The sequence below is a fragment of the Chaetodon trifascialis genome, chromosome 19 (genome assembly GCF_039877785.1).
Source record: "Chaetodon trifascialis isolate fChaTrf1 chromosome 19, fChaTrf1.hap1, whole genome shotgun sequence".
In the NCBI taxonomy this organism is placed as follows: Eukaryota; Metazoa; Chordata; class Actinopteri; order Chaetodontiformes; family Chaetodontidae; genus Chaetodon; species Chaetodon trifascialis.
The window spans coordinates 1488426-1509321 of record NC_092074.1 but is presented as its reverse complement, the minus strand read 5'-3'; the positions used below and the strand labels follow the sequence as shown (position 1 = coordinate 1509321).

The 20896-nt window shown below is 41.0% G+C and overlaps 1 protein-coding gene across 3 annotated transcripts in view; it reads right to left on the bottom strand.

The window, feature by feature from the left end:
* Nucleotides 1-4265: 4265 nt before the first annotated feature.
* Nucleotides 4266-20896, bottom strand: part of ddhd1b (DDHD domain containing 1b) — a 59149-nt gene continuing 42518 nt past the window's right edge. For 2 of the 3 annotated variants that reach the window (XM_070986864.1, XM_070986865.1), the window contains 2 exons: nucleotides 10360-10617; nucleotides 6964-7634 (listed from right to left, as the gene is read on the bottom strand). In XM_070986864.1, the coding sequence (XP_070842965.1) occupies nucleotides 7450-7634; nucleotides 10360-10617 (443 nt within the window). In that variant the 3' untranslated portion in view covers nucleotides 6964-7449. Of the gene's footprint in view, nucleotides 4732-6963; nucleotides 7635-10359; nucleotides 10618-20896 lie in introns of those variants that run through there. The other variant, XM_070986866.1, reaches the window with a different exon arrangement.

Here is a 20896-nt window from a genome sequence, read left to right as displayed (position 1 = left end):
AAAATAACTCAGCTGAGAGTAACTAGACGTGAAAAGAAAAACTTAACTAACAAAACTTAGACGGAACAAAAAAAACAAAAACTAAAACTCTACTAAAAGGCTACTAATCTACTACAAATCTACTACTGAAACGCGCACTACACGCAGTTTTTAAAGGTCGCTCCGGGGCGTGTCGAAAGGCAGGCCATCAAATCACGGGAGACTCTTTGTGACGCGCGGTGTAATCTCGCCTCATGGAGCTGAACTAATCAAAGAATCATACGAGGGGCTCATCTGCTTCTCACTATGGTCAATCACATATAATTTCAATGACAAATTTCGATGGTATTTCAATATTGTTCACAGCAGGCATTAGATACTTTCTATGGTTGGGTGACAACATTAAATGACAACCATGGTACAATTTTATCCCAACAGGCATAATAACTCAATGAATAACTAATACAAAAATAAAGGTAATAATAAAGAGAGGCAGATTATATTTGTCAAAAAAAATGATTATCACGATTACGGTTACTTATCGATAAATGTACCAAGTCAAGCATATTCAATCTGACGGTTAGGAAACTCTGGATGGTAGTATAGTTTGTGGTGACAGTTCATACAACTTTTATAAAACCGTTAAAATCACAACTTAGTCATACTTTGGGTCAGAGATACGGGAAAAACATCAATGTTATGCGTACCCCGAGTCCTGTAGGTTGAAAACATGAAAAGTTAAGTTTGACATAAAATCTGGTTATCTTGGAGTGTTGAGGAAAACACACAAACGTGAGTCACTAGTTGCTTCAAGGGATGTCCGGTTTACGACCATCAGCATTTGCTGATGTCTGTGGATTCCTCTGAGGCCTGCTATTTGTCTCTTCAGGCAGTCTTGTTGTATGGAGTCCTCGGGCTATTGGGGAAGTAATTAGCATAGCGTGGGACATCCTGATTTAGAGATAGGCGTTGACCTTTTGGCTTTCTTTCTTCAGTGTGTGAGTAAAGTAGTTTACTGAACCAGACTTCCTGTCTCTCTTCGAAATCAGATTGCATTATAGGTAAACCAGGGGGTCTATAATTCAATCGGTTGGCGGGTTTACACCTCCATTTCCCTTGAGTATCACCAGAAAAGGAGGGAAAGAAGGGGTCAGTTAAAGGCCGGTTCTGCTACATTGGTAACAGGCGTTTCATTGCGAGGGTCACTTTCCTCACAGCTCTACACACTGTTGCCTTTCCGAAGTGCACTGCATCCTCAATATTGTACAAAAACTACCGTTTGCAAAAAGAAAACCATAGCACTATGCATAAATTTTGCTGTGATGTGAGCGCACATCCGCGGTGTGTGAGGTTGGTAATGTATGGCCGGAGAATGTCATCGAGATAAATTCTATCATTTGATGAAAAGCGGTAGCGTTTGAACAGATATTCCTCTGGAAATGACGGGACATCTAATCTCGGTCGGAAGATTCTCTCGCGACATAAAGCGTTTCGAATCAGTTGGACTTCGATATCAATCGCATTGGGAATGAACAGGCAATCCATGTCTACCAGCTTTCTTCATGTGGGAGGAGACAGGTAGAAACTCAGGGTTTCTTATAGTAAATCTGCCAGCAAGCAGGATATGTTCACAGAGTCTGTTACCATGGTGACTGACTCAGAGTTTCAGTTACCTCTCTTTATGGAACGGAAAAGTCAGAGTTTCCCTCATCTCAGGGTTAACTTACTCTGAGTTTTCACATAACCCGCTTTCTGGAATACCCCTCAGTTCCTCTGTTTCCGCAGTGGAGGTGTGGCCTGGCTGTGCAGAGGCCAGACAGCACACTTGATGCCCATCCACTGATTTTCTTCCTGCATTTAAGCAGTGTGGTGGCTCTGTCTGCCAGATTGTTTTGAGCCCTTGCTTAAATTTTCCAGCCATACCTTGTCTCGTGCTTCATAGACCTTGTTGTATTCCTACCCGCTGTTGAGTGTGTCTTTGCTTTGTTATAGTTCCTTGTTTTTTGCGTGTTATCATTCTCGTTTATTTTCTAGTGTTTAGTGTGTGTTTAGTTCCTACCCACTCGCCACGGTGTAGTTGACTTTTTGTTGTTTGGCTGATTTTGCGCTTGGTTATTAGATTGCATTTTGTTGGTTATACTGGTACTGTTTTGCTCATTATAATAAACCGTGTGTTTTGAACGGCTCTTTTCATTTGGTGCCTTTGTCTACCACTTGGGTCCTAGTAAAACTATACTTGATCTACGTGGTCATAACACTCTCCATTTCTTGCTCCCTCTCTCCCTCTCTCTAACCCAACTGGTTGAGGCAGATGGTTGCCCACCCAGAGCGTGGTTCTGCCTGAGGTTTCTGCCTGTTAAAAGGAAGTTTTCCCTCACCACTGTTGCCAAGCCATGAGGGAATTGTTGGTTCTCTGTAGATAAAAGAGTTTGGTCTGTACCAGCTCTATATGGAAAGTGTCCTGAGACAGCTTCTGTTGTGATTTGGTTCTATATAAATAAAATTGAACTGAACTGAACTGAACCCTCAGCGGGATGTCACAGGGCTGAACACAGCAGAGTGCTTTGCACAGGAAACAGCTGGAGGAAACAGAAGACAGACTTTGGGTATAAGCACCTCCCTGTGGGCTTGTACAGGGCACAGTATGTGTCCACTCTGAGGCAAAGGTCACATCAACATTTGTGTGTAAACTGGGAGGAATTTAGATGTCATGTGTACAACAGGTAAGTGATTTATATGTGCTTGTGTCTATGTTGGGTTATTAATTTTCAGTTTACTCAATCATAACAGTCACTTTAGCTTGCTCTGTTAGTGGGATATGCCTTTGATTGTGGCCCGCAACATAGGCCTCCTACATAATTCTTCCAAATTTACAATACAAGAATTTTGTAGTAACCATGTACAAGTAGGCTACAGTACCTACTACATACTATACGTACAAGGGAACAGCATGTGGAGTTAGAGAATACATGGTGTAACATGGTTGAAACTTAAAAAGAATTTATCCTGTTGATAATTTTTAACTCATGGCTACCATTTCAAATATTACTAGGTACAGTGTGACGTATTGTAAAATAACGTGGAGTTTGAGAGGACTTCAAAGAAAATTTACACTTTAAGTATGTTTCACAACCAGATAACAATTGTAATATGAGCATGACCATCTTTGAGGCCTTCACACAGATCACAAACAGGCATCCACCACCCATGTTTACTGATGAATTGGGTGGAAGCTGAAACTGTCTTCCATGGAGCTGTTCAGAGACTCTATAGCAGGGGTGTCAAACTCAAAATACATGAGGGCTGCTGAGCATCCAGTCTTGTCACAATGGAGCCACTTCAAGTATTCCACAAAAAAAACTGAAAAAAACGTTCAACTGTCCGAACAGCTATTTTTCTCAATGTGAACTATTTTACAGTAATTTCTTGCCTGATGCTTGCTAAATGTCTCTTGATAGCTCAGTGATCTACTCTGCCACTGTGTTGGCTGACAGACTGATGTTGCTGGATTGACTTTTTTTTCTGGACAGACAATATTTGCAACTTGTAGCATGCAGTCTTTCAGAGATTTTCAGTGAACGGCTTTCCCGCTTTGGCAATCATCTCACTCATGGCATAACTTGCTTAAAGTGCCACATCGGCCTGAATAATGCAGCTTGAGGTTATCCTCCTTAAGCATGGCAGATTTCTCTTTGCTGATGAGACAGGTGGCATTCCCCCTAACCTCGACAAAGAAATAACCATTCTCGCACTTGTCCTGAAACACTCTGTGCTCGGTACCAACCTTTCTTTTGGCCTTTGAAAGAGACATTTTGATTAAACAATGTTAGCAGTATGCCAAATGTTTTTTTTGTTTGTTTTTTTTCCATTTGGTTTTACTTGGTGATTATGCTGCGTTCAAGGGTCAACTTAGTTGACCAACTATATGGGGATATTTTTTCCCAGTCCTGACAGCGACACAGGCCTTGAACGCAGCGGGTGAGATTTCACAATAAATCGATATCAAGTGGCATTTGTATGAAATGGTCTGGTGGGCAATGTCTGGGCCGCAGGTGGAAAACTGGCTCACTGAAAACATCAAGCGGAAATGGAACGAGGACCACCTACTACGGCTGCTGAGGATCGAACTTAAACTGAGGACATCAGTTCCTCTACTCCTGTGGAAAATCATTGAGGGATTTGGGGGACCAGAGGTGGGCAATCAAAGTCATGATAACAATAAATCATTGTGAACTGTTGTATAGAATGTAATTCATATAGGGAGATTCCAGAACAGCAGACCTTTTGTGCTGTCAATCAAACAACTTTTATTCAGTGAAACAACAAAATATCTGTTTGATCAGTTCCATTACTGTGTCTTTCTCCCACAGAACAAACAGAAGCCATCACCTCTACAAAAACGGGATAGTTGTGGCGAGCAAAGACAGAGTGCAAGAAACATTGCCAAGGTTGAGAGGAGAGATGAGTTGACCCATCATTTGGCTAGAGGACCACCCTTTCTTGGAAATCCAGCAGACTGGATTCCACATGGTGAAGAGGGAATTGAGTGCAATCAGGAGGAGTGTTTGCAATGTCAATGCCCATCTGAACTGGACTGAGATGTTACTGCGTCTCCTTGGATGGCGCGCTGAAGCAGTTGAGCACTTCACTTCTGCAACTCTTCCTCTTCCAACCATCTGATTCATCATGCGCAGACAACCCCCTGCTGCCCCTGGAGCCTTCTGTGGCCAGCCCCGTCGTGATGCTCTCCGCCTGCAAATCCAGGGTGGAAGACCTCTAGTTTAAAATTGTGTTCACCAATATGGCGCAAAACAGAACTATTATAGTTTGTTTTGTTTTTTTGTTTTGTTTTGTTTTTTTTCTAAATTCTGTTTTCTGCTTTGTTGCCAGTTTTCAGAGCGGGTTGGCTCATATCAGTTTAGTTTTTATTAATGTTTAATTTCTGTCTAGTTTTTGTTTAAAAATGTTTCAGTTTAGTGACTCACAGTCATGGAGACAGTCAATAAACAAATGCACCAATGTCCAATCATGCTTGTTGTGTTGACAAATTTGACCAAACTGACACAGACATATCCTGTATATTTTTATGTCAGTTAGATTTATAACTACACAATATTGTTACAGTTTTCTGTTTCTAGTCTAGTCTTTATTCTGTTTTTTTTTCTTCTTCTTTTTTTCCCACACCTAGTGAATGAAACTGTCTAAACTAAATGCAGTAATTACTGCACAAACCCAGTCCATTTGCTTACCAGACTACAGATGACGCAGCTCTTCTGCCGACTGATTCCTGCCAGTGCTGCTGCTGGCATATTTGGGTTCATTAGCGTTGGCACACACAGTTCAGCATATAACGCTAGTCCTAAGCCATGTCTTTAGTGTCTTTAGCCATTGTCTCCTAACAGCCACCCCTCCACCAGGGGATCCCCCTGGAAGACTGCAGAATGACAGATGTGGCCAGTATAAAGGAGTCATGGCTTGATCCAAGATAATTTGCGAATACACGTCTAACCTTACATGTTGTATCACAAATCACCTGGCTGTTGGTGGAATGGGTTCCCTTATGGTTCACCTATATCAGAGCATTCTCTGACAGGGCATGTAGTTGCCGTATTGAGACCCAGGATCTGGGGGAACCCAAATTTCACCCAAAACTCCTGCCTTTCTTGACGAGCAGGTATCATATGAAATAATGAAATCATGTAATCATGAAATCATGAAATCATTGGCCTGTCAGACAAGGCTCGATTTAACTGCATGAATGGCCAAACGTAGCAGTTGATTATGATGTGCCTTCAATAGAACTCAAGGGATGCTGGAATGACCCATTTGAAAAGGAACGCAGCACATCAATTACTTTGACAGCAATGGGGAGTGCATAGGGACAACTGACATTAATCTCCAAATCATCTGACAGGAGACTACAGATGTGTGTTACAGCTTGGTGGCATAAGGGAAGTTTACAGTGGCATCTTTGCATGTATGTGGTCCTTGGTCTGTGATCCTGAAGTCCCCTGTTAGTACAGTGTTTTACTCCATACTGGAAATTCACTTACATTACAACATATACAGTAAAATATAGGCTTTAGGTTCTCTTTTCCCTGGACTTCTATTTGTTGCAAAGTAAAAATACAAATGTACCCTGTAGTTGTTTTCTGTTTTTTTTTTTTGTTTGTTTTGTTTTTTGTTCAAACTGAGTAGTTAGCTTATTCTCATATTCTCATATATCTGTACCCCCCCCCCCCCCCCCCCCCCCCCCCCCAGTGTTGCTGAGGTGTATATGGTTATTTTGAAATAGGTCACAGTATATTTAGAAAATGCTAAATATTGTCACCACCTCATTTCCTAACTTCACATCTGGTTCCCTTGTACCTATAGGTATATATTGCAACCTATGAACCTATGTATAGGTATATATTGCAACCCAGATTCCAAAAAGGTTGGGGGCACTGTGTAAAGCATAAATAAATGTTATAATTTGCTAATGTTTTTTGACATATACGCAATTGAAAATGGTACAAAGACAATATATTTACAACTTTACCTCATGAACATTGATTTTTGCATTTCTATTCTTCTCTCCTTCTCCATCTGCATCCACTCATTCCTACTAAGGTATATTACTAACTGAGTCTTTGTGCTTTTACGTCTCACAGGCTCCCATGGATAGTGGTTGAACCTGGTTTATGGATTGTGGCTATGTCTCCCACCATGGACATGCCTGACATCCACTGTAACTGCTGTCACTTTTAATTATACTTCCATTATTATTAGATTCATAGTGATGTATTACATATACTATATATATTAGTTAAATATAAACCCCTCTCTGCTACACAATTTCTGGTGTGATTTGGTGATTTATAAAATAATTGAATTGAATTGAATTGATGGAGCTAGGTTCACTGCTTTGTGAACACATGATTGTATAAAGGATATTACTACAAGGACTCAACAATGTTTCTAAAAGCACAGTTCATTTGCAAATGATTGCTTTCTGTTTTTATTCATGAAATACACAGTGTTCCCAACTTCTTTGATATTAGGGCTCTATACTGGTACACACTCATTACAAAAAAATTACATACTAAAGTGGGAAGACTTATGATGTACACGGTAAGCCATAATCTAATCTTTTGATTAAAGTTAAAACCAACTATTCTTCTAATCAGTTCAACTAAAAGGAACAATTAAGTTGTATCAATAATTATTTGGTCAAACAAAATAGAAACAATTTAAAATAAGAATTTGTCTTCCAATATTTGACATTTGTAAAAATGCAGATTTAATAATATATCAAATAATATATTTTGTATTTCACACAAAACATTTCTGAGGCATAGAATTGTTTTATCAGAATTAAGAAATTAGAAAATGAAAAATTAGGTCTATTCTATGTTGTTCCAGCTTTCAATTTGTATTTCAAAAAATGAAAGTGAAGTGACCCCAGCAATGATGGCTCCATGTGTCAGTTTATGAGATGTCTGGGTTGTCTTCTGTAGGTTCAGGCAGCTCTTGTGGTCTGTACATGAAGGTGAGGAGGAACAGAGCCACATCATAAGAGCACCAATAGCCCGTGTGTGAGGTCACTGCTGACCAATAACGGTTCTCCACCAAGCCCTCCCGTAGCTCATAGTCAATGCGCCTCTCCAGTTCCACTGAAACAGAGAAAATGACAGATCAGTTTCCATCTGCAGAAAGAAGATATTTTCTTCAAAAGGTCTGAGCCCTGGCTGACTTCAGTCATGTTGTCTGGAGTGGTCACCATGAAGACTGTGTACTTTACTGAACACACAGTATGCAAGGTATGTGCAGGTAATACTACTAACAAATGCTATGCCTTACATCCTTTACAGGAGCATTAACACTGCTAATGTTCATGCCAAACCCTCACATCAAAGGCTGAGTGAAATGATTTTTTTAGCTGAACAAATGTCCATCTGTCTAACACTAAAAACTGTAACATACAAAGCCAAATCATTCAGCCATCATATTCTGTATGTGTACCATATCAAAGACTTACTATGTCTTAAAGATAACTGAAAAACACGCAACACTTCAAAAAGATTTCTTATCGATGTTTCACTTTATTGTTAATATGATTTTCTTTCAAATCGTCATGTAATTACCACTGTGAATTATCAGCCATATTCTGAGAAAAGTCCGGTGAAATCTACATTAAGCAGGTCCGTATAAGTCCACATGAGGTCCTTTGCAGACCTGATCTCTTGATCTGTGGCTCTAGACAACTGGACAACTGTAGCTCAACTACCTGACCAACAGACCACAGTATGTGAGGCTTCGTGGCGGTTTGTCTGTGTGATAGTGGTAGTCTGCAGCATGGGGCTCCACAGGGTACAGTGCTCTCCCCTTTCCTCTTCACCCTCTACACATCGGACTTCAGACACAACACCCACAGCTGTCATATCCAGAAGTTCTCCGATGATACAGCCATTGTTGGATATATATCACAAGGGAACGAACTGGAATACAGGGAAGTCATAACCAACTTTGTCAACTGGTGTGGACTGAACCACCTGCACATAAACGCCAGCAAGACAAAGGAGATGGTTACAGGCTTCCGCAGGAATGTGCCACAGATTACACCGGTTAATATCCAGTGATTGGACATTGAGATTGTGAACCAGTACAAATATCTGGGTGTTCACCTCAACAACAAACTGAACAAACAACACTGAGAGCTGGCTTTGTCCTGGACTGCCCTTTGGAGACCATCAGGAAGTGGGTGAGGGGAGGATGTTAGCCAAGCATCAAATCATGGACAATCCATCCCACTCCCTTCATGAGAGGGTGGGGGGCTTAATTAAGCAGATCTTTCAGTAAGAGACTGCTGCATCCATTGTGGAAGAAAGAACGCTCCCACAGGTCCTTCATTCCAATGGCTGTCAGACTGTTTAACTCCAGCATCATTTAATCCAATACAACATCACAAACCTACAATTTTGCATTACTGTTATTTAAGCTAACATATACTCATATCTGTATGGGACAATATGTCACACTTTTTACTGTGTTGTATATTTTTTCTTTCTTACTGTGCAAACACTGTATTGCTTATCCATATCATGTGAAATTCAATACCTGCAAAAGTATTTTTATAATCTTGTCCAAAATGGACACATGTATAGTTTGCCTCTCTTTTTTTACACTTTGCCAAGTGTAACAATGTAATTTCCCCAGAGTTTTATCTTATCTTAGACAGTCAGCAGCACTTGCAGACTTTCCTGGAATGTATGCTTTAAGTCCACAAAAGTCTGGACATCTGTTTTCAGCCACTGATCCCTGATTACAGTGACCACCTTAAGCCACACTCAACAGTGATGTCATGGTGTACCAACCACACCCTGAATACACTTCCTCATCACTAGAGCAAGGTCAGAACTACAACCACTGGAGGTTAGCAAAACAAGATTTCCACTTTTGTGAACTTATGCTTTAAAGTGTAAACATACTTATATATGTATTTTTGTATATTCCTGAAAATGATGAAAAAGGCCCCAGACAAACACACATTCACATACCTTGGAACTGGTTCCCATTAATGAGTAACTCCCATTAAAGATTTTTAGAAGGGAGAAAAACACTGTCCTCTGTGAAAGGTACAAGTCTGTTAAATCTCTAACCACAGCTAACATTACAGCTGGGTGTGGTCATGTGTGGACTATTGCACTTGTGACCATACAAAGACACAATGTACAAGCCCAATTCCAAATAAGTTGAGATGCTGTATAAAACATAAATAAAACAGAATGTGATAATTGGTTTTTACTATATTTTAAATTGAAAACAGTACAAAGTCAAACTTCATCACATTTTTGTGAATATATGATTATTCTTAATTTACAACATGTTTCAAACAAGCTGGGACAGGGCAACAAAAGACTGGGAAAGTTTTGGAATGCTCAAAAAATACCTGTTTGGAAAATTCCCCGGGTTAATTGGTAACAGGTGATAGTATCGTGAATGGGTATGAAAAGGGCATCCCTGAATGGCTAAGGTGTTCACAAACAATGATGGAGTGAACTTCACCACTTTGTGAAAAACTGCATTGGCAAATAGTCAATTGTTCTTCAATAGTCCAATGTTTCTCAATCCACAGGTGCAATGAATTTAGGGATTTCAACAACACTCAGAAATCTTGTTGAAGTCTCTGGGCCTGCGCTCACTTAAGATGGACTGACACAAAATGAAGAAGTGTGCTGTGGTCTGACAAGTCCACATTTCAATTTCTCTCTGGACCAGAAAGATTTTGAGAGAAATAGGAATGCAGAAATCAAAAGAAACAAGATTTTATGGTATGACTGATTTTGACTGATGTCATGTAAATTTAACAGAGTTCCTGACCAAAAGCATGGTACTTACACGAGGTGCTGTCCATGACAGCTGAGGTGGACTGGGACATGGCAGGCTCTACCTCCCTCCTCTCCTCCTCTATTTGTTTGTCCTTCTCTTCACTCTCTGCTACTGTTACTCCTTCCTCTCCCGATGCCATGTTTTCCACCTCAGAGGCTCCACCCTCAGAATCTGTTGGCTCCTCCTCCACTCCACCCACCTGGCCACTGGACCGGGAAAAGCGGGAAAACAGGATTCCTCCGATTCCCTTTCCAAGATTTGCAGCACCTGGGGAGGAGTAAGATTTATGCATTAAATAATTAATTCATTTCAGAGTTATCGTTACACAAATAAAATGTGGTGAAAGATGAGTGAACATTACTATGGAAGTGCAGTATGGACTTGAACAAGCCCTTCAGATTTGGCTCCCCTTCCTACACTAAGTGCAGGCTCATTAGGATTATACTGCATTCTCATCTCCACCCATGATTTCATAGCTACCTTTGCAAAGATGCACCATGTTTTTCTTGTAAGTGACCCATTCGCGGCTGCACGGTGGCGCAGCAGGTAGTGCGCGTGCCTCACAGCACGAAGGTTGCCGGTTCGATCCCCAGGTCAGGCGGGGCCTTTCTGTGTGAAGTTTGCATGTTCTTCCTGTGCATGCGTGGGTTCTCTCCGGGTACTCCGGCTTCCTCCCACAGACCAAAAACATGCTCATTAGGTTAATTGATGACTCTAAATTGTCCGTAGGTGTGAGTGTGAGTGTGAATGGTTGTTTGTCCTTGCATGTGGCCCTGCAATCGGCTGGCGACCGGTTCAGGGTGTACCCCGCCTCTCGCCCATTGTAGCTGGGATAGGCTCCAGCCCCCCGCAACCCCGAAAGGGATAGGTGGTATAGATAATGGATGGATGGATGGGTGACCCATTAGCATTATCTTGAGCTAAGCACAGGCACTGCTCTGCTCTTGGCTGCACAGCAAAGCAGAATTGTTAGATTGCCTCACAGGTTCAGGGGACAAGAGCTGAGTTTATTTTTGGCTATTGGGCATCAACTGAGAAGCTTATTGTGCCAATGCAGTGGGGTCAATGAAGGAAGGAAGGAAGGAAGGAAGGAAGGAAGGAAGGAAGGAAGGAAGGAAGGAGGGGACTCACTTGGTGGGGGCAGCAATTGTTTCACAGTGGGCTTGACTTGGCCCCTCCTTGACAGCACCCCTGGTCATGTTTAAGTATTTAACACATATGTCACACTAACCTCGGCACTGATTCAAACTGCTTCTCTTCTGATGTCAGATGATAGTGACGATGATGCTACTTGCAGCTAGTTGGTTAGTCTTGAGAAGAACTTAGTCTTAGCAACAGTCAGTTTTAAAAAGAGCTGCTCACAGTAGCAAGTTGCTGCTTTGCACCTCAATGATTTCATGTTGTAGATTGTCAGGCAGATCAGCTGGTACATCATTAAATGGTGCAGCAAATATGTTAAATTCCTTTTGTTTACTTTTCATGTCCTGAAACCTCTCACCAAAAGCTTGGAGGAGTTTTCACACAGCAGCATATTCAGATGTCAAAGGAGATTTCAGTTCTCGTAGAGTAGAAAAATGCACAGTGTCACCCCTTTCCAGTTGCACTTGCCACAGCTTTAATTAAATGATTAAATCACTTCACATTTGAAAGCAGAGAGCTGAGAAGCTCACTGGAGCTTAAGATTCCGCTCTGAGAGATACTTGGTAATGTCCACTATGAAGGCCATATCATACCCTTGCCATCCCACCCCCTGCATGATACAGTGGGGGCCCTAAGCAGCACCTTCAGCAGCAGACTGCTGCATCCACTCTATACGGAAGGAATGCTACCCTTCATTCAGGCCTTTCATTCCAACTGCCATCAGACTGTTCAACTCTAGTTTTGTCTGATGCAGCACTGTGATTCTGACTTACTGCTCTACACTGTTTTGCACTGTGTGATTTTATGTTTTCATCCTCATGCCATTACATTTCATGCAATATCTAGTGCAATATTATATTTTTTCTTCAATATTACATTCCTATCTTTTTGTATCAAGTCTATATATATACTTAGTTTTCTTTTATACACTGCTGCATGTTTTTTTAACCAATGTGCAATAGAGAAAAACAATGTACTTGAACCATGTGCAAGTCTAAACCAATGTGCAATTCTCCATGCCCTGTACAATTTTTACATTTTTTTCCATTCACAATAATATTTCATGTACTGCTACAAACTTTTTTATCCAACGTGTGTACAAAACACATTCATGCATTTGCTGAGAAGGTTTAATGATATGCAAAACTAAACAAAAGGAAGTGAAAATATTTGGAATGGCAATGTGTTCAGTGGAACCAGCTGATGTACTTGATAAACTACAACATAAAATCAATGAGCTGCAAAGCAAAAAAAAACAAAAAAAAAAAGCTAGGCACAATCACAGTTTGCATGCCTGTTTGGGACAACCTACTACTGTGAGCAGTTATTTTCAAAACTGGGTTTTGCAAAGATTCAGTTCTGTTCAAAACTGACTGACACAAACCTGGGAAATCAGCTGTAAGTAGCATCATCATCCCTAACAGCTAACCCACCTGATGCCTTGCCAAAGAGAAGCAATTCCAGCCATGGCATTGATAAATGAATGGTTAGCATTATTGTGAAGCTGTTGCCATAACTACACATTTGAGATGAAGTTGGTGTAATCTCTAACTGTTTCCTGCATACAGACCAGCACATCACTACAATTACCTGCAACAAGTGATGTTGTCTGCTAGACCAACCCACTACAGAGACACCCTATTGGAGTCTTCAGCCTCGCATCAGAAGTGCAGGTTTGTAATCCAACATGTCATGACCACTTTAAGCTACAATGAGCTCTTGCAGCCTTACACAGTTGTACGTGTAGTAATATTAATTAAGTAATATTTATTTGTATTTGTCTTGAAAGTAACACTTAATCTGCCATGTTTTTTTTCTGTGTGACCAAAGGAAGCTATTGCTTGGCAAGTTTCATGCCTAAATCAAGCAACAGCCTGAAGACAACACAGCAGCCAGCAGCATTTGGAAAGGCCGGGTAACAATGGAAAGACGCGTCAGGATGACCACAGAGCTTCATTTCGAGCTGACACTTATATACCAGATATATCATACCAGAAACCCTTTACCTCGATGAAGGACATGATCTGGACAGTTTACATAAAATTTGTAACTTTGCTACTTTGTGCATTATACTGTATACATATATACACAATTTATTTTTCATTTTATTGGCTATAAATTGTTTGTTTTTAACAAGATTTTTGGTGATTGTTAAATGTAGTAGTTAGGGTCCAGTGTTATTAGCTAAACACATTCTTTCACCAAGGCTTTTGTGTAATTTCGTAATTCAAACAGGTGATCTGAAAAACATGTGAACCCTTCATTATTCAGGTCTGCAAATTTCGTGGTAGGTTCTATTTACCAACTAACATATATTTGAAATGTCATTGAAGTTATCCCAAAATTGCCACATTATCTCAAAGTTTATTGACAATTATGTTTCCAGAAAAGCAAGTGTTATTTGGTCAGCAATTTTTTTTTATCTAGTCTTAGTCCTGTGTCAAATGTCATTGTTAGTTTTTATCATATTTAATCATCTCATCTGGTTTTTCTTTTCAGTCATTTTAACTGCCTAAAATTCTGTACATTTTAGTCTCATCTTAGTCAAAAAAAATGGCAACTATCTTAGTTTACTTTATGCAGGTCTACCTTTTTGAGGTGTGCTTTTATAAGTAATTATTAGTTTATATAATATCCATCCATCCATTTTCTATGCCACTTATCCCTTTCGGGGTCGCGCGGGGTCCGGAGCCTATCTCAGCTGTCAATGGGCGGGAGGCGGGGTACACCCTGGACCGGTTGCCAGCTGATCGCAGGGCACATACACACAACCATTCACACAGAAAGGCCCGACCCAGGAATCGAACCGGCAACCTTCTTGCTGTGAGGCACCCGCACTACCTGCTGAGCACTGAACACTATTGTTCTTCTGTGCGCTTCTTCTTCTTCTTATTAGTGATTAGTGGCTTCGCCCCTGCTGTGTTCAGGGCAAAAGCACTGAACCACTATTGTTCTTCTGTGCGCTTCTTCTTCTTCTTCTTCTTCTTCTACTTCCGTACAAATTTCGGTTTGCTACTAGTCCTACAGTTTTGAGAGCACCCAGGCGAATTATATATCAAAACGTGCGGCTGGATCGGGAATCGATGGCTATTATTTTTCTCTACAGAATACGCGTTTTTCGCACGAAAAAATCCCATAAGAAATGAATGGGACGAGCAGAAAAATGCGAAAAAATCTCCCCCTTTTTCAAAGAGCTACTGCTCCAGCATACTTTCACCTAGAGACGCCGTTCCAAGTCTCGTCTATTGATGTAGTAATTCTCGTTTTGATAGGTCGTATAGTTTTTGAGCAGTCGCCGTTCAATGACCGTGAGCGTTTTGGGAGAAATTGTGAGTTTATAATGGGTGTGTATTGCACGGAATGTTCGCGCTAGAGTGCAGGGGATTAACTGTGGAGAGAAGCTCTGAAAATTGTCTTAAACTTTCGTCTTTCCACGCTCTTCCAAAGCACAAATTTCGCTCTGCGCACGTGAAAATTTCCAAAGTTGTAGTGCCGCTCGCGCTGATTCTCACGATATGCCTGGCTAAGCGAAAGGACTTACGATTTTTGAGTTCTCAGCCTCTGAGCGAGGAGAGCGCCTCTGACCTAGCCTATAAGGTCCAATACTCTTTTCTTTTGTTTCAGTGCCTTCCTGCCGCTTCCATGTGTGCCTTGATTATATACCCGCCTCGTCAGAGCTCCTTTTGTTCTATCCACTCCTTTTGAGTGTGTTTTTGGTTGTTTTTGTTGCACTCGTTCAAGTGCGCTTTTTGTTCTTCCTTTTGTTAATAAACTGCCTTTTGTTTTCATAAGTCCTGTCTCCGGGTCTGCATCATTGGGTCCCACAATTTAAGTAGCGGAAAGCCTAACATGTACAAAAGCAGCATCCGTTGTACCTGGTTTAAAACAAGGATTCTGACAAATAGGAGCGTAGGTAGACAATCCAGGGAGATTCAGCACAGTCTTAATCTGTTTCAAAATCTTAAATGTGTTACGCATGACAAAATCATCCTTAAAACATCTTAAAGGTAAATTTAATTTAGAGAATAAAATGGCTGCTAAGGAGGCACCCGCATGCACTGAAGCTACCCGAGTCTCAATTACAGGCCAACTGGGACAGAGGAAACCCCTCTGCTCGACCTCAGCTGCAGAATGACTCCAAAAAACTGACTTCCGGCACCATACGAGCGGCAGCCTTTAACAGCAGCTCGCTAGACTTAAGAGTTTTTCTTATCTTTTTCTGCTTTTCTTGTTGGTCTTTTTAATCTACGTGTTTGTTAAAATCTGGCGTATAAGAGACATTAAAAACGGTGACACTGGCGCTACTTCGTAATCACTTTTACAACCCTTACACTTTCTCCGCATCTGTGGGTCCGTGAGAGACAGTGGGTCCCATTGTTTACAGTAGCGATCAGCTGCTGGCCCTGCATAACACAGCTGTAGTAATTGTAGTAATTGCAACCATGATTACTCTGTTTGTCTTTGTGTCACTGCACCCTGAAGAAGGCGCAAGCCGATACGCGTTAGTGTAATTTTAATGAATGTAGCCCATTAAATTAAAGGCCTTTTACATTTTTCACTTGAGTGCCTGGACTTGGATTTTTTTGTGCCATTTATTTATTTATTTTTTGGCCAAAAGTTTTCCTCTTATTTTGGACATTTTTCCCTTCCATGAGCACCGGTGGTTTGGGGGACACCAGTAGCGCTCCAGTCTCCTCTCCCTCTGTGAATAAGCTTGTTTGCAAACTATTCCACAGATGTTCAGTTGTCTGTATTTTTAAGTAAGTGGGGCGGGTATGAGACATGAGAGGTAGCTTACTGTTGGGAAGAAGAAGAAGAAGAAGAAGAAAGAAATGTACTTCTATTTATCACATCACACTACATGCACACGCCATACTTCTCATGAGATTATTTCTCCGCATTTGACCCATCCTTCATTCATCCCTCCTCCGCGGAAGACCAGGAGCGGTGGGCTGCCATCCCACAGCAGTGCCCGGGAACCCAGTTCCTTTCGTCACAATTGGTCATGTGGTGATTTTCTTGCATGTTTTTAGTGTTTTTTTTTTTATGGAGGATACCCCAGGTAAACACGGGGAGAACATGCAAGCTCCACACAGAAAGGCCTTTTTTTCATCGAGATACAAGGCAGCAAGCACCGAAGGCATGGTGGAGGACACGCCCCCAGCACCCACAGCACCCCAGACGAGAAACAAACCCGGGACCTTCTAGCTGTGAGGCAACAGTGTTGCCACTGTGCCGCCGTGCCACCTTGTTAGGGTGAATCACATGTGAATAATACAGTTTGTGGCATGTGTAAAATTCACTGGTCAATGTTATACCAGTAATATTTGTTTTATTTCTACAATAGCATTCTTGTGTCAGTTGTAATCTAAGTCAGTGTTATGGAATATGACTCATAAAGTCTCAGTTCATAGGCGAGTGAACACCGGCACTAAACATAGCCTAGCTAGCTGGCTATGATTTTGCTGGTGGGCATAAATACAGCACAGTAATATTCAATTCACAAAATACAACCAATGTTCAATCTTACTTGTGAAAATCCCCTGTGCCCTGTTTTCGACGGTCCGCCGATTTGAACAGGAATATGCTGCACAGTGCTCTGGCAACTTGTTCCTTCTGCTGCTCAACTAGGAGTACAATGACCGGTCCAAGATGGCGGCCGCATTTCTTGCGCCCCAGCAACCAATGCAGCGTCTACTCTTTATATGTCTATGGTGCAAAACCCTCAAACTCCGAGGCCCACAGGACCTCCTCAACAGCAGACTTATCCATAGCTGCAAGGATGGTTGTTGAAGATGTTGATGTTGTTGATGTGAGACACAGAGGATGGCTCAAAGGTCATCCTCCGAAGAGAATGTAATTCACAGGAGTTTGAGGAACAGATCACAGGCCCTGGTCATTTTGACATTTCATCACAGGGTAAACAAAGGTGTAATTACTAACTTTATTTATTGTCCCATTCCATTTAGATGTGCTAAGATAGAGCCCTGGTATTCCATTCCAAGATGAGATAAACTTTATTGATCCAGCACAGGGGAAATTCACTTTTTACTCCAAATGAAAGTAAAATATATACATACCATTCACACATTTCAGTTATACAGATAGGACCATGGATAGATATTTGCACATAATAGCACCTCAAACACTCTTAACTTATGCTGAAGACACTAAGACTAACTTTAGGCTGGAATGATGCTTTGTTTGGTTTTCTAAGGTATCTGCCACTAAAATTGAGCTATTTTGGGCAAAACCTACTAATAAACAAATGAACCATCAAACTTAGCAGGAGATCTACTCACTTCAACTATGCTGTATTTTAAATAACTGACCCCAGACCACTCATTTGAATGAAAGGAAATAACTGTTTATTGACTGCTTTTTGGAATGTACAAATATTCTTTACTCTTTTGATTGAAAGGAAACAAAAACACAATAACAAGTTAGACCCCTTTAAAATAACAATTAACTTTCGAAATAATATAAAACAAAATCTCACAAAATCTCAAAACCTCATTATGACCTTGTCACCAAAATTAGTCAATTAATTAAATACCTGAAAAAGGAGGTGCTCGTGCTCTGGAATGGAGTAGATGCGCTTTGTTCGAGCTACCTCCTTTTTCATGAACAATTGCACTTGAATGTTTTTTCTTCCACTGCCCTGTCACCGTCCTGCATCGTAATTTGCCATATTTTGTTTTTACGACATGCCTGAGAAAGACGAAGGCAAAAAGATGGCATATCAGGCGAGCCCGACTGCTCCTAACACTGATGCTATATTAGCTGCTATCGCTAGCCATGGCATTGAGCTTGCCAAGATTTGTACGCTTGTGGATGACTTGAAGAAGTCGATGGAGGGGCACCTTGACTCTATCGAAGCATGCCTATCTATCCTCCAAAAAGAACACTGCGAAGCTGAGCACTGCCTGGACATCGTGGATGAGGCTCTCTTGGCCTCCGATAGCTGCATCACAGTGCTGGAGGCGACCTGCAAAGATTTATTGGTGGCTAATGGGCTCCTCAAGGCTAAAGTGAATGACTTGGAGGGTTGCTCATGCAGGCTTAATGTCAGGATTGTGGGCATTAAAGAGGGAGAAGAAAACGGTTGCCCAACTGAGTTTGTCTTGGGACTGATACCGGAGCTTCTTGGCCGGGATAATTTCACCAAGCCCATCAAAATTGATCGGGCCCACCGCAGCCTGAGGCCCAAGCCACTCCCTAACGAGCAACCGCGGATCATGTAAGAGTCCACAACTACAGTGACCTGGTCAGTATCCTCTGGCTCAGCTGCCAACAAGCCCCACTACAGTACCGTGGTGAGAGGGTCTCGAAATTCCCCGATTACACGGCCGAGGTATCATCCCAGCGCCAGGCCTTCAGCGCAGTGAGGAAGAGGCTCATGGTTGCCGGCGCTAAGTACTCCCTGCGTTTTCCAGCCAAACTCCTAGTTGTCCCCAAGTCTTCGACTCACCAGCTGATGCTGAACGTTTGTTTGCCATCTCACTAGTTGACAAAACATGACTGTTAAAGCTTCCCATATAGATGTCTATCTATATGCATCACCTATGTTTCATTTCTATAAACATTTTTTTTTGTCTTCTAAACGCAGGATAGCAATCTAGCCAGGCCACCGGTGCAATCAATTCTTTCCCGTTAGCTCTTTTAAATATCTATTCCCCTAACTTTGACTGCCCTGATTTTTTCTGTAAGATTTTTAATCTTGTTGCAGAATATAATACTCATAATATAATCACTGGGGGCAACTTTAACTGTTATTTCGACCCCCATTTGAATAGGTCTTCCAACAAAGCTGCTCCATCATTGAAATCTGTGCCAGTACTCAATGATCTGGTGAAATCATTTGATTTAGTTGATATTTGGAGGCTTCAACACCCCTTGAGAGGCAATACTCTTTTATTTCTCTTGCACATGGTAGTTTTACCAGAATTGACCACTTCTTAGTAGACTCTAAGTTAATTTTGCACACACTCAGTTCAACTTATCATAGTATTTTAGTGTCTGATCATGATGCTCTTTCAATCCAAATTAATTTCAATCTCCATACACCTTCATACAACTGGAAATTTAATCCCTCTTTGAACTCAGATAAAGCATTTCATGAATATATTTCTGCTAAGATTTCAGATTTTCTGCTTTTTAATGATAACGTGGCAGTTTCTGACTCAGTTTTATGGGAGTCATTCAAGGTAGTAATATGGGGTCATATCATTTCATATCAATCGTCCATTAAAAGGTCCAGGCTGAGGCCGCTATTGAGGCTGAGTTAGCAGTGTTGGAGGACACTTATCGCAATACAAATGATGAAGACACCCTTAGCGCCATCCTGAAAATAAAGTATGAGTATAATCATATGTTGGGAGAATAGGTTGGAAATTATATTCGCAAACTTAAGCAAAAGCATTTTGAGCTAGGAGATAAGCCTGACAGATTACTTGCTAGGCAGATAAAAGGCATACAGGCTGACAGGGCAAAACACTAAATTTCCTCTGCCACTGGACAATTGATAACTGATCCCAAACTGATTAATGATATATTCTTTGATTATTTCAGTCAGTTGTATACCTCCAAATTTAAACCCACTGACTCCGACCTGGATGATTTTCTCAACTCTTTGAACATTCCAACTCTTAATGAAGCTGCTAAGTTAGATTTGGATTCTGACATCACACTAGAGGAAATAAAAACTGCCATTCGCTCCTTTCCCAACGGTAAAACTTGTGGCCCTGATGGCTTTGGAATAGAATTCTATAAAAAACATATAGATACAATTTCCCCTCTTCTTCTTCGGATTATTAATTGGGCGTGTCAGTATTGTCAAGATGGTTGTTCTCCCCAAATTTATATACCTTTTCCAAAACATAGCCATTTATCTCACAGCCTCTTTCTTCAAGTTGATTGATTCTATCATTATTCCCTTTATCTGGGCTGGCAAGCCTTCTCGTATCTCTAAGGCACACCTACAGAAACCAACAGCTGAGGGTGGCCTTGGTCTCCCTGTTTTTAGTCACTATTATTGGGCCTGTAATGCCAGAGCATTGGTTTTTTCAATTCAATTCAATTCAATTCAATTCAATATTCCTTTATTCGTCCCTCGGGGGGAAATTCCGAATTTCACAGCAGCATCAATAACAGAATAGAATATTAAAAGACAAAGTGCATGCAGTTAACACAGTATATACAAAAGGGTGTACTGGGAATAGTATTTACAGACTTTTATGTCCTAAAATATTGCACAGTTTACAGAGAAATATTGCACAGATTACAGGCTTTTATGTACTGAAATATTGCAAAGATTGTTGCCCAGGTTATTGCACAGATTGTTTCCCAAAAAATTGTTCAGTTCAGTTATTGCACAGAATGTTATGCAGATTATTGTACCACCTAC